At 45.8% G+C, this 14,507-nt stretch overlaps 1 protein-coding gene across 2 annotated transcripts in view; it reads right to left on the reverse strand.

Moving 5' to 3' along the window:
- Positions 1-14,507, reverse strand: part of EZR (ezrin) — a 54,537-nt gene that overhangs the window by 15,432 nt on the left and 24,598 nt on the right. Inside the window, exons 3-7 of one of the 2 annotated variants that reach the window (XM_030809915.1) lie at positions 8,067-8,150; positions 5,899-5,994; positions 4,114-4,388; positions 3,444-3,527; positions 2,319-2,465 (exon numbers count right to left, since the gene is read on the reverse strand). In XM_030809915.1, the coding sequence (XP_030665775.1) occupies positions 2,319-2,465; positions 3,444-3,527; positions 4,114-4,388; positions 5,899-5,994; positions 8,067-8,150 (686 nt within the window). Of the gene's footprint in view, positions 1-2,318; positions 2,466-3,443; positions 3,528-4,113; positions 4,389-5,898; positions 5,995-8,066; positions 8,151-14,507 lie in introns of those variants that run through there. The other variant, XM_030809916.1, reaches the window with a different exon arrangement.

The raw sequence follows: 14,507 nt of genomic DNA on the forward strand, positions 1-14,507 counted from the left end.
GTCAATGTTTGTTCAAAAGGGAAAGAATTTGGGCCTATTAAACGACTGAATATCTACATAAATGCTTTTTTCATGAAGAGAGAGGTGTGCCTTCAGGAATGCGGAGAAGAGAGGCAGAAAGTGAGCCTGCCCAACACCCCAGCATGCTCTGTGGGGAAAGAACCATCTGAGAGAGTTGCCAGGTTCACCACTCAATGGTGGGGGAGGGGAGCAGAGAGCAAAAACAGTACTAAATAGGGCACACGGCTCACATTTTTACTTGGAAGAAATGGACACTTACGTGGGCTGGGGCAGTTACAAGCTGACATCAGCAAGTTCCTGCCCATGGCTGTTTTCCTGCAGGTTGAAAAACCTGTTTGGACAGCCCTGGCCTGGCCACGTTACAAAATCTGGTCATTCAAGAGATTTCCAAGGCAGAGGCAGTTTCCCACATACGTTCCCACGAGGACTTTGTGCACTGCTCCTTGGCATGGCTGTCTTAAGAGCCACAGCTTCAGCTCTAGGGTCTCCTGGAAAGATTGTGTCCTGGTTCCAAGTTCCTGTATCTACCCACTTTCCCCACTTCTTTAAAATTTTTTTTGAGACACCGTCTCGCTGTCACCCAGGCTAGAGTGCAGTGGCGCAATCTTGGCTTACCACAACCTCTGCCTCCCAGGCTCAAGTGATCCTCCCACCTCAGCCTCCTGAGTGACTGAGACCACAGGCGTGCACCACCATAGCCAGCTAATTTTTTAAATTTTTGGTAGAGACGGGGTTTCACCACGTTCTCCAGGCTGGTCGAGACTCCTGAGCTCAAAGGATTCGCCTGCCTTGGCCTCCCAGAGTGCTGGGATTCTAGGTGTGAGCCGCCGTGCCTGGCTTTTCCGTGCTTCTTTACCAATGCTGCATCCAGCACACATGGAGTAGGAGCGAACCGAGAGTCCTCAATATCTCATTTCCAGGTTCTCTGAGGAGCTCCTGTGACAGCACCTGCCTCCCTCCCTGTGCAGTATCACCACGTGGGCCTCGGAGGTGAGAGGAGGTTGGGAACAGCTGGCACAGGTCCCTGACTTGCCCAAGTGAAATACATCTGTGCCCTGGGGTCTGGCAGGAATCCGCATGGTTGCAAATGGAGATGGACTCATGTGCAGGTCATTTGTGGAAAGCAGCACCACTTTAAGAACTCCAGAGAGGGTTTTTGGGGAATCTGAGATGTGGGGATGCTGAGAACAGAAATACCTGAGAACAGATGAGATGGGTGAGCCTCAAGTGGGAAATGGGGAGAGCTGTCATTTCAAGGAACAGCATGAGGCTGGGAAGGAAACCAGGTAAATCCAGGAACTCTGGGCCACTCTGCTCTTTACGTGGAAAGCAGGAACCCAGGCCAAAAGGCAGGGCTTGGCAAAAAGACCCCAGGAGCATTCTTGCCCTGGCAACTTCTCTGCCAGGCCCCTGAACTTGGTGGCCATCAGAGGATTTGTTTCAGGGAGCCCTGCAGAGCAATCAGGCTGACTGTGGACAATCAGGGCAGAGACGGTAGTCAGGAGGCAGTCAGGAGCCTCTCCCTTCTCTTTCCAGAGGTAGTTTCCTTCTGCCTCTTAAATTTAGGTAGCTTCTGATCATATCAATCTAGAATCTAGGATTATGCTGATGTCGCGGACTCGCCATGGGAAACTTGCCCTCATGAACTAGGATGACCTTCCCTGTTTATCCTCAGCAGAAAGAAGGCAAATGCCCTGTATCTGAAAGTGGGACTATCTGTCCCTGTGGAGAGGCCTGGCTTTGCTGCTCTACCCAGCTTGCTTACGGGCCCTCACTCAACAAACAACATAACTAATGCAAGGCAATTAAGGTATCTCTTGCAGACTCCCAGCATTTAGCTCAAGTGTCTACACATACAGGCTATTGTTTACAGCTTTTCAAGTCTCTCATCACACCATCAATATTCTTGGTTGGATTAGCACAAACCTCGAGCCAGGAGTCGAGCACTGGCTGGGCTGCCTGCGAAGTAGCTACGGATGGATGTGCTGGTACCTGCAGGCAGCTGGGGTGGAACCTCAGAAGCAGGGGGAAGAGAGGCAGCCTCTGCTCTATTCTGTCTTCCTCTACCAGGCCTGAACCCACTATTGGCCCTGCCCACCATGAGAGAGGATAACCCACACCTCTGGACCACCCTTTGAGAGGGCCACAGCAGTACAAAAGCCCTTAAAAAGATTCCTACTTTGGGATAGTAAGTTGCTAAATAAATACTTCAAAAATAACCCACAAATTTGCCATTTTGCCATTGTTTCCAGGCCCACCACCCCACCTACTGAAGATAACTGTGAACTTCAACTCACTTATCATCTTTCTCATAAATATTCAGTCCAAGGGCATCAACTCCAAGCCAAAGGTCTGTTCCTTTCTTGTTTTTTATCTCGAAGTAGTTGATTCCATACATTTCCAGGTCCTGAGCAATCTTCAGGTATTCCAACATAGCATTATCTCTAATTGGGGAGAGTGAAACAGGCAGAGTCACTGGTAGCACTCAATATCCAGAACAGTAAAACCTTTCCAGTATTTGTAAATTAAGCCGCCTTGTGTAGGATGGGCTCAACGCTGCGTGCTGCTTGCAGACAGGCAGGGGCCGGGCAGCCGACCAGTGAGGAGGGAACCCATACAGCCCGGAAGCTCTGCCTGGGGTGGGCTCCGTGCTGCCCTGGATCCTCACCACCAAACCCCAAACTCTGAGGAAGAACTGATTCACACTGGTTTCTCTGACAGGTTTTTATCACTCAGCACAATCCTCCTTTCTCTCTTGTCTACACATGTCTTCTGGGACTCCACAACCCTCCTCATAGGCTTTGAGTTGTTTTCCTTCCATAAAGCATGCTTGGGCCAGACAGGAAACCCTGAAGCACAAAATCTGAGGCTCAAACCTCAAACAAACTTCAGAAGCTGAAATAATGCAGAGTCGCAAGACTAGGCCAGAGACGAGGCTCTAGGACGAGAACACCCAGAATCAGGTGGCCTGGCCATGTCTTATGTTAACAGCCCCACGTCCAGGTTCTCTGACATCAGCATTTCTCACTTGGGATCCTTTTTCATTTATATACACTTTGTAAGACAAGTACCTCCATATAATGAGCAAACCAGCACCTCTGACAGAATAATGCTGATTGCAGGTGAACAATGCCCCTCTGACTAAGATGAAGTTTAGACATAACACTTTCTACAAAGGGAGGGTGTAAGCTTTTAGAACCTGAAGGCTTGAGCTAAACTGCTTCTTTCCCCGGGCAAGACACCTGGCTTTGTTTAAAAAAAAAACCTCTTCCCTAAGAAAACCCCACTTTTAACTCGGTTCCCTCAAGGTCTTCACAAGGCCTGACACAGAGCCCTTTAAAGCACTAACTAGAGTTACAGGAAAAGACACGCTGGAGTGCACGGAGATGGCCAGATCCCAACCAACAGGGCACAGCACTCACTTGAGCATCCCGCGGTGTTCCGCATGCCACACCTGGATCCGGTCCTCCCACTGGTCCCTGGTAAGTTTGTGCTGGTCCATGACTCTGGAATGCAAAAGGAAACAGCACTGTCATCCTTAAGGAATGTGACAGGCAAGGAAGGAGGCCCACTTACCACCCACATTCAAACCCTTACTTTGCATTCAAATCAATCAATCCCAAAGAGCTTTGGTTTCTATTTCCTGATGTGTAGCATTTCTATTTATGACAGTTAATCTGGAAGACTTAGCATTTTGAACAAGAACTCTGTTCTGCTGGAAAAACTAAGAAGGTATTTTAAGTGGCCTCTTCTTCCAAATGGGGTAATTTTTGTGACCATTACTAAATAAAAACAGATTTCACGGGGGCCAACCTATCATATCCCAGGAGGAGCTAAGCAGTCAGGTCGAGAAGTTTACTATGTTGCTGCGTTCCCACAGGACATAGCCGTGCTTTAGTTTCATGAGGAATGGCAGCTCGCCTTCCCTGGCTATGTTTCAGGTCGCTGGTCAGTGCCTTAATGACTAGCGTGAAGGAGCACTTGACACTGGCGAAGTCCTTGTGTTTTTAAACTGTGCTTCTAAGGCAATCACTTCTCCCTGCCGAGGACGGCATGACTGCTCCTGCCCAGGCCGGGTCAGCCTGTGCTCACCTTTGAGGGATCAGCCGCTCAGAGCTGAGGTACCCAGACTTGTGCACTTCTTTGTTGTAGTCCCCAAACTTGGCCTGCACAGCATAGGACCCCAAGAGCACGGCAGTCTCAGGGGGGCAGTAGATCTCGTCGCTAAGGATTCCCTCCTTCACTTGGAGGAAGAAAAGTTTCTGGGTGATGTCCTGGATGAGCTCCTCAGCCACATCTTCAGGGTAGAACTTGGCCCGGAACTTGAACTGGAGAGGATTCTCCTTCCTGACCTCCTGGGCAGACACCTGGACAAAGCAAGCCACACTCTCCACACAAATCCGGAAGATGAAGGCCCACTGTCCCCAACACAGGCTTCTAACCAAGACTCAATGGGGCCCTCAGGCCAGTTTTCAGATGTTTATTCTTAAAGTCATCTTTTTAGCACCCCAGACAAAAAAAGGTTAGTCAAAAGTGCTATCACAGGCCAGACATGGTGGCTCATGCCTATAATCCCAGTGCTTTGGGAGGCCAAGGCAGGAGGATCACTTGAGCCCAGGAGTTTGAGACCAGCCTGGGCAACATAGAAGAGATCCCATCTCTACAACATTAAAAAAAAAAAAAAAGTTAGCTGGGGATGGTGGTGCATGCTTATAGTCCCAGTTACTCAAGAAGCTGAGCAGGAGGAACCCTGGAGCTCAGGAGTTCGAGACTGCAGTGAGCTATGATGGCGCCACTGTACTCCAACCTGGGTGACAGAGCAAGACCCTGTCTCTTCTTAAACAACAACAACAAACAAACAAAAACAAAAAAACAGGCCGGGCATGGTGGCTTACGCCTGTAATCCCAGCACTTTGGGAGGCTGAGGTGGGCAGACCACGAGGTCAGGAGTTCAAGACCAGCCTGACCAACATGGTGAAACCCCATCTCTACTAAAAATACAAAAAAATTAGCCAGGCATGGTGGCCTGCAGCCGTAGTCCCAGCTACTCGGGAGGCTGAAGCAGGAGAATCACTTGAACCCGGGAGGTGGAGGTTGCAGTGAGCCAAGATCGCGCCACTGCACTCCAGCCTGGGCGACAGAGTAAGACTCCATCTTGAAACAACAACAACAAAAAACAAACAAACAAGTACTATCACACTCTTGTGCTCAGCTGGAAATCACTAAGCCCCAGTCCTCATGGGATGATGCTATCAATCCTAGAGAACTCAAATTTGGAAATGACCCCAGTGACCTGGAATCTGGCCACATGCCAATTGGGCCCTGGACCCCAAAACTTACTGTTAAGAATTCCTCCTGCTCCTCCACTCTTCCCCACCTCCCATCATCTTTTTAACTTGTTGCTGTGACTTGGGAGGACAGTGGGGGGTTCAAAAAGGATAATTTTCAGAGTTTGAAGAAAAAATGTTTATCTTACTACTTTTCTTTATGGTTGGTTAATGGAATTATCCAATCTTTAAAGTTGGAAGATAATCCGTCACAGGTTCAAACAAAGCAATAACAGGTTCTTACAAGATGGCAGATGATTCACAGTTTATAAGATTAACAATCTCACTGAAAAAACTAAGGTCAACTAAAATCTATGCAATTAACCATCATCATATGCTCCAATGAGTGAGCAGTATGGAGAAATGCCAGATCTGATTTCCAATCGATATCCCCATTTACTGGAAACTTGCAACCTTTTTGTCTGTAAAAACTTTTACACAAACAAAAAGGAACAGAAAACAAAAGACAGGGTAAGTTGCTCCAGTTTCCTTATCGACGGAGCAGACCAACACCCAATCCACAGCCTGTAAATAGTTAATCCTGACTTACCTTCTTATCCAGCTTCAGCCAGGTAGGAAATCCTTTATTATCCATATACTGGAGGCCAAAGTACCACACTTCCCGGAGGCCGATAGTCTTCACCACCTGCGTGAGAGAGAAAGAGGCCCAACAGTCATGAGAAACTCACTCAAAAGGGCAACAGCTTTTGGCCGTCGTTCATCACATGGTCTAGCAGAGTCCCCAGGAAACCAGGACATCTGCTCAGTCCAACCACTGGGCAACACCTTTTTTTGCACTCAAATAACTTGTTACTAACCGAGGCTATTATCTCAAAGCCATGAACGACTTATTTTTAATATAAATTTGAGCAGATTCAGGGTTCTACCTTTCAACCTTAGAAAATCTCACTCCTACTCCTTTGTACTCCAGGATGCTCTCCTGCATGAAACTCAGCAGGGCGGGCTATGGCCAGCACACATGGAACCACGGGAGCCCATAGCCCCCCAGGGAACAGTGTGGTGGGTGCATCGCTGCCCGTCAGGTGTGCTCATGCCGAAGACTAAAGCATCCAGTGCCACACCTGAGCCTCCTCTGGCTGCCTGCCTCTGCCTCTCAGCCAGCTGGCCCAGGGGTCTGACTAACTAGGAACAGGGACAAAGAAATCCTAGGAAAGGCAGGAAAACAGGCAAGGCAGACTTCTGGGACGGAAGGGTGTCAATGCACAGGCGTGCGCAGAGTAACCTGCATCTTATAGGCCTCCAGAAATGGGACATTCTGGTATAGCCAAGGTAGAATCCCGACCCTAAGTCACAGCAAGGATTTCACATTTTCAAGTCTCTGTTGTGCATTACAGAAGAGTCCTGAGCTGCTTAGTCTCATGAGTGTCTTGGAAACAGAAAAGCAGTGATAGTCGAACTTGCCGTGGACACTTGTTGAACATCATCTAAACCGAGTGCCAGACAAGTTCGACTATTTACATATACATAGATGTGTAATTTAAAATCCCATGATATATAATGTTAAACTTAAAAAAATGCTACCATCCTTCAAATACATGGCTTCTATCATATTTAATGCCAAAGAAGGTTGAATACATTAGAAATGACAACTCAGGTATACAGAACATTTGCTTTAAGTAAATCCTAAAATTCCACATTAACTTCTGACCTGGGCCTGTTTCTTCATCTGAAGGGTGCAGGGAGGCCAGAGGCTCCCTAAAGCTCTAGAAATCTGTTTATTAAATGCCCAGGACTGACCTGTTCTTCCCCTCTTCCCACTCACCCAAAAGGGATGGGGGAAGGCTGTAAGCTGAGCGTGGTGGCTCACACCTATAATCCCAGCACTCTGGGAGGCCAAGGCGGGTGGATCACTTGAGTTCAGGAGTTCGAGACTAGCCTGGCAAACATGGCAAAACCCTGTCTCTATTAAAAATACAAAAATTAGCAGGGCGTGGTAGTACGTGCCTGTAATCCCAGCTATTCGGGGAGCTGATGCAGGAGAATTGCTTGAACCTGTGAGACAGAGGTTGCAGTGAGCTGAAATTGTACCACTGCACTCCAGCCTGGGCAACAGAGTGAGATTCAGTCTCAAAGAGAAAAAAAACAACTGTATTTGGAGCAGCTGTTATTGGGGAAAAAAGTATTTAATAAGTAAGTAGTAATATCACTAATAAATACTTGATTTAAAAAATCTTCCAATTTTAAAAAGTGAATTATTTCTCTAAATCTTCATTTCTTCTTTTCATAGATGTTCAGGTACGATCACTTAGAAATGAGAAGCTGCAGCAACTGAGACAACTAAGGTTCACTCATCCACGCAGTGAAAGGGGTTCTACTCTGGAGGTGGAGGCAGCTGGGGGTAGGAAGCCGCGTCTCTAATACAGGGTGAGAGACACACAGGTCAGCACCTCCTTCCACTGGCAAGCACAATCACTCTCTTCAGTCCTTTGCTTCCATGCCTGGTAACACACTGAATCCGCCTGACTTTATACAACAGACAGCTGTGTGCTTTCATACGCCTCCTAGGCATGATATACATGTCTGTTAATGCGTTTTATAATGCTATCATGAAATACTTTCACCTTTTAAAAGATCCTTCTCATCTATTACCTCAAGTGAGTAAAATAAGGTAATATGCTTCGCAAACAAAATAACTGAAATGTTGCAAAACAGTTCTTTTTTTGTAGGTGGAGTTAACTCTCAAGTTCAGAGACCAACCTGATCAAAAAGCTGTTTTCCAGTTGTATTTGGCTGGATTGCAAACTCCAGCTCTGCATCCATGGTGGTAACTCGGACATTGATCTGAAAAACAGAATGAAACAAATTATGCTTAACTGAGTATTCTTTTCTTCTAATAACCTCCTGCACCTTCTACATAAGCTGCTCCTCAAGTGTGGCGACGGCACATGCCTGACATCAGTTCCTGTGCTAGTCAGGAAGCCACACACCACTCCTGACTGCAGATGGCTGGGGACATCTCAGCAGGCGCACAGTGCAAAACAAATGCAGCCTCTTTAATAAAGCACACTGACACTTAGGTCTAAGCAGTTTTTCTTTTTTCTTTGAGACAGGGTCTTGCTCTGTCACCCAAGCTGGAGTGCAGTGGCGCACGCGATCACAGCTCACTACAGTCATGACCTCCCAGGCTCACATGAATGCCTCCCACCTCAGCCTCTTGAGTAGCTGGCACTATAGGTGCCACCATGCCTAGCTTGTTTTGTTTGTTTTTTACTTTTTGTAGAGATGGGGTCTCACTATGTTTCCTAGGCTCAAGCAAGCCTCCCATCTCAGCCTCCCATAGTGCTGAGATTACAGGCATGGGCCACCTTGCCCAACCTGAGCAGTTTTTTTCTTTTTTGTTAAAACAATACTTTAACCTATTTTTCCATGCACCATCTCATATGAGCCTTACGACAGCCAAGGGAGGCAGGAGGGCTCCCAAGGCACCAAGGAAGTCAGAGAAGGGAAGAGAGAAAGAGCTTTGAACCAGAAGGTTTGAAGCAACCTTAGAAACCACAGTGAGACAGAAATGGTGAAATGTCCAAAGACACATCAAAAATGGATGATGTAGTGATATTAAATTATAATTATGAAAATAGTAGAAACTGGGCAAATTGCTTCTGAAATCAAAAATATGACAAGCAACACTCTCTCAATGCAAATAAATGTGAGATCTATTTAGACAAGAGATGAAAATAAAATGTAAAAACGGAAAAAGTATGAGGATGATGAGACACAGAATTGAGGAGCTGGAGATGGGAGGGCCTTAAAATATTTCTAATGTTGCCATGTAGTTGTTTTAAAAAAAAACAAAACACTGTCAGGCGCATTGGCTCACACCTGTAATGCCAGCACTTCAGGAGGCTGAGGCAGGTGGACCACTTGAGGTAAGGAGTTCAAGATCAGCCTGGCCAACACGGTGAAGCTCTATCTCTATTAAAAATACAAAATTAGCTGGGCATGGTAGCACGCCTGTAGTCCCAGCTACTCGGGAAGCTGAGGCAGGAGAATTGCCTGAACCCAGGAGGCGGAGCTTGCAGTGAGCCAAGATTGTGCCACTGCACTCCAGCCTGGGCAACGGAGCAAGACTCCATCTCAAAACAAACAAAAAGAACACACAACAACAACAACAAAACAAAACAACCCACTTACATCAAGGCAGTTTTCAAATTTATCACTTGAGAAAACCCAGATTTACTAAAGCATATGAAAAACACTCAAATCTGGCTACTTTATGTCACTGTCCCAAAGGAAACAGCAGAGCCACATAGCAACTATAATGCTTAATATTAAGAAATGCTTGCTTCTCACCATTTTTCAAGTGAAATATACAGAAGCTGGAGAGATACCTATCCCAGATTCTTCCTAACACAGGTGTAAATGTAATAAGGACGTATTACCTGTGCCAGTATTTGGCGACAGAGGTTTCGTTATCCAGCCAGGGAACCACAAATATTAAGCACTCACCAAATGTCACTTCCTACTTCAGGAGCATAATTAGTCTCCCCACCTGCTCCCACCCCCGTCCCAATAACATTTAAGACTGTGATGATTATGATTGAGAGATCCTCTGATATACATCCAATATGCCTTAAAGGCTCCCTGACTGGTATAACAAGTACAGAACGATCATTTTCCAGATCTTGTTTTAAAAGTTTTCTCCACAATCCCAAGTCCAGAAGTTAAAGAACTCAAGTTTACTGAGAGGCAACGAGACATGTTTTAAAGTCTTTAATCATACTAAAATATAAAAACCTACTTTTCTTTCATTTCCTGCTGGTAATTTTTTTAAAATCACAAAATGGCTGTTATGAAGCATAAAATAAAGCACGCATTTCTTCAATTATGGTTCCAAGGGCATGTATTAGAGATGGGAAAACCAGCCCCAAGTCAAATATCTCAATAACAAATGCAGCTCCAGTTACATACACAGAAGCCAACAATGACATAACACACTCAAAACTAAAGTGGAAGGGCGTTCGTTCACAAATGCAGGACCCTGGGTATGCTGCCTTTCTTTCTACTGGTTCAGAAGTGGGAACCCCAAGTACAATTAGAACTGAAGGCCACTACCTGGTTAGGACAAAGACAAATGACCAGAGTCCATGCACATGAGATTTCAGACTCTTTTTTTTTTTTTTTTTTTTTTTGAGACAGAGTCTTTCTCTATTGCCCAGGCTGGAGTGCAGTGGTGTGATCTTGGCTCACTGCAAGCTCCACCTCCCGGGTTCATGCCATTCTCCTGCCTTAGCCTCCCAAGTAGCTGGGACTACAGGTGCCCACCAACACGCCCAGCTAATTTTTTTGTATTTTTAGTAGAGACAGGGTTTCACCGTGTTAGCCAGGATGGTCTCGATCTCCTGACCTTGTCATCCGCCCACCTCAGCCTCCCAAAGTGCTGGGATTACAGGTGTGACCCACCACGCCCAACCCAGACTCCAAATTCTAAACCTGAGTCTCTTCTAAGTTTGAAGACAGTGTGAAAACGACATCTCCGAAACCAAAGCTAATAATTAACATTAAAAAGATATTAAGCATTTTGCAAACTGATTAGCAGGAATTTAGATTAACTTATTTTTGGTTCTGAAACAGTTTCATATCTGACTGAAAGTTCACACAACCCTTTGAAAAAGCAAGTAACTTGTTTTCTTTTTTTGAGATGGAGTCTCACTCTGTCGCCCAGGTTGGAGTGCAGTGGCGCCATCTCAGTTCACTGCAACCTCTGCCTCCTGGGTTCAAACAATTCTCCTGCCTCGGCCTCCCAAGCAGCTGGGATTACAGGTGCCAGCCACTATACCCAGCTAAATTTTGTAACTTTAGTAGAGACAGGGTTTCACCATGTTGGCCAGGTTGGTCTCGAACTCCTGACCTCTAGTGATTCACCCGCCTTGGCCCCCCAAATTGCTGGGATTATATATGTGAGCCACTGTGCCTGGCCTGAAAAAGCAAGTAACTTGTAAAACGGATACTTTTACTGAGGTTGGTTGTAACAACCCAGTAGTGTGTAGAAAGTGAACTTAAAAATTGGCCAGGCATGGTGGCTCATGCCTGTTATCCCAGCACTTTGGGAGGCCGAGGCAGGCAGATCACGAGGTCAGGAGATCAAGATCATTCTGGCTAACATGGTGAAACCCCATCTCTACTAAAAATACAAAAAATTAGCCAGGTGTGGTGGCGGGCACCTGTAGTCACAGCTACTGGGGAGGCTGAGGCAGAAGAATGGCGTGAACCTGGGAGGCAGAGCTTGCAGTGAGCCGAGATCGGGCCACTGCATTCCAGCCTGGGCAACAGGGCAAGACTCTGTCTCAAAAAAAAAAAAAAAAAAAAGCTACTGAGAAGGTCTGCATGAGTCAACAAATCTACACCTCCTATCGAAAGGACTTCATCTGAGCACCAACAGCTCCAAGACAATGCCAAGTCTTAGCTGGTCCTATCATTCCACAAAATTTTTTACCTATGCTCCAATACCCATGGGCAATCATTCCCTATGGTATGCAACCTCAAACAATGATTGCCAAGTCTAAAGATCAGCGAGGCCAGGCCCATTGGCTCACACCTGTAATCCCAGCACTGTGGGAAACCAAGGCAGGCAGATCACCTGAGTCCAGGAATTTGGGACCAGCCTGGGCAACAAGTCAAGACCTCATCTCTCTACAAAAAATCATTCAGGCTGGTGTGAGCTATGTTCGAGCCACTGCACTCCAGCCTGAATGAAAGAGTGAGATCCTCTTTTAAAAAAATAAAAATAATGATCAGGGAGTTGTTCTGGCACTGCAGTAATAAAACTAGGACCAGCAATAGGAATCCATTGGCCCTGTTAAAAGGAATAATTTCCAGTTCTGATCTGGGGACACACCAGAACCTTAAGAACCCCTTCTTAGAATCACAATTTTAATATATGTATATATTCATACATAGGCTTTACAATCTATATCTTTACATAGAGATTGAAGAGAAGATACTCCAAATCTAAACAGGTAAATGAATACTATGTTAATGAGCTGCTTTAAGTTAAAGGGCGTGTCTGTTACTTGATTAGTCATTACCCTACTAGGTTTCCCACTGGGGGTGCTCTTGTCATTCTGGACAGCACAAGTATTCATTCTGTAAGACTATCCCAAGCACTCGGGAACGTTTAGCTTCCTTAAGCCATCCAATGACTGAGTGTCCCCAGCCACTGAACATCTAAAAGCAACCCCATCCACACACACATTTCCAAATGCTCTACGGGGAAAAGGGAGGAGATCCTCCCCAGATTAAGGACCACAGCATGGCACTGCCTTACCCTACTGCATGATAAACAGTTCCATGTTTTAGAAAGACAATTATTTTCAATGTTATAGATAAAATAATGTGCTACAATACAGCATAAGCTTTCACCAAAGTTTAAAATGAGACATTCACTGAGAGGACAGGGCCATTTACATGCATACTTTGTCTACTTATCCAAGGGCTTGAAGAAAAAAAAAAAAAGACTTTGGGGCCAGATGCAGTGCACCCTTGAGGTCAGGCGTTCGAGACCAGCCTGGCCAACACAGTGAAGCCCCGTCTCTATTAAAAATACAAAAATTAGCCAGGCGTGGTGCCACGTGCCCGTACATAGTCCCAGCTTCTTGGGAGGCTGAAGCAGGAGAATTGCTTGAACCTGGGAGGCAGAGGGTGCAGTGAGCAAGATCGCGCCACTGCACTCCAGCCTGGGTGATACAGCAAGACTCAAAACCACCACCAGCACCAGCACCACCAGGCTTCAGCAATTGAGAAAACACATCTAAATCCCAACTTTCCATTTTATTATCAGGGTGTTAGGTTTCCCTCGTCAGCAACTGTTTTTAGTGAACTCAACATATTTGAATGCCAACTGGTTCTTGTATCTTCAATAATGCCAGAGGAATAAGGTGGTACTGGGACTGTATGATTCTGATACACACAAGGATTGTCCCACAAAAAACTCAAGTCCATGGGCTTAAACATACCACCACACAAGTCCAAACTATGTGCAGACTGGAGAAAAAGAGCGCATGGTCTGCAGTTTTTATTGTCTTAGTAATTCCCCTCAGATTACACACTGTTACCAAAAACCATGTTCAGTGAAGGCAACACAATCACATGTGTGGTACAGGTGTGTGTATAGTAAGCAGTTAGTCATCTAAGATCTACCCAAAAAAAGGGCAATACTTCTCTCGGGTTTGCCAAAATATTAAAAACTTTTTAAAGTTATGCTTTGCTTGGGGGTGGTGGTGGTGATTTAAGTTTAACTTTACTCCTGTACCAACTCCCGAGACAAAAAGAACCATGTGGTTGATGGTACAGATGAAGCTAATGAAAAACCAATACTGTTTCTACTCTCCCTTTGCTTAATAACCTACTCTTTAAAAAATTCTAGGCCAGGCGCAGTGGTACACGCCTGTAATCACAGCACTTTGGGGGGCCAAGGCAGGCAGATCACTTGATGTCAGGAGTTCAAGACCAGCCCTGGCCAACATGGTAAAACCCCATCTCTACTACAAATACAAAAATTAGCCAAATGTGGTGGCACACACCTGTAATCCCAGCTACTCAGGAGGCTGAGGAGAGAGACTCGCTTGAACCTGGGAGGCAGAGGTTGCAGTGAGCCAAGATCACGCCACTGCTCTCTAGCCTAGGTGACAGGGTGAGACTCCATTGCAAAAAATAAATAAATAAATAAATAAATAAATAATTCTATTTGTTGGCCAGGTATAATGGCTCAGGCCTGTAATCGCAGGACTTTGGGGAGCCGAGGCAGGAGGATCTCAAGGCGAGGAGTTTGAGACTACCCTGGGCAACATAGCAAGAACCCGTCTCTAACTTTTAAAAACTTAAAAAAAAATTATATTTGTGTTATTACAGGTTAGCTCAGCTCGAACTTACTATACTACAGGATGAACCACAATAGCTTTATTCTTCTAATGTTCCATGGCTGCAGACTACAGGACCAACCCCTGCTAGTGGGCACCTAACATATTCATTCGATCCACCAATACCAATTAACTACTGCAAGGTGTGCCAGGCACCACGATGGGCACTGTGAGTACAGAGAGGCATTAGCCCTCCCTATCCCTGAGTGGCTTACACATTAATGAAGATGGGTGTGCCTCAAACAGTGATCACACACCACAGTGCTTCCCACATCAGCCTCAC

The sequence above is a fragment of the Nomascus leucogenys genome, chromosome 3, assembly GCF_006542625.1.
Source record: "Nomascus leucogenys isolate Asia chromosome 3, Asia_NLE_v1, whole genome shotgun sequence".
NCBI classification, from domain to species: domain Eukaryota; kingdom Metazoa; phylum Chordata; class Mammalia; order Primates; family Hylobatidae; genus Nomascus; species Nomascus leucogenys.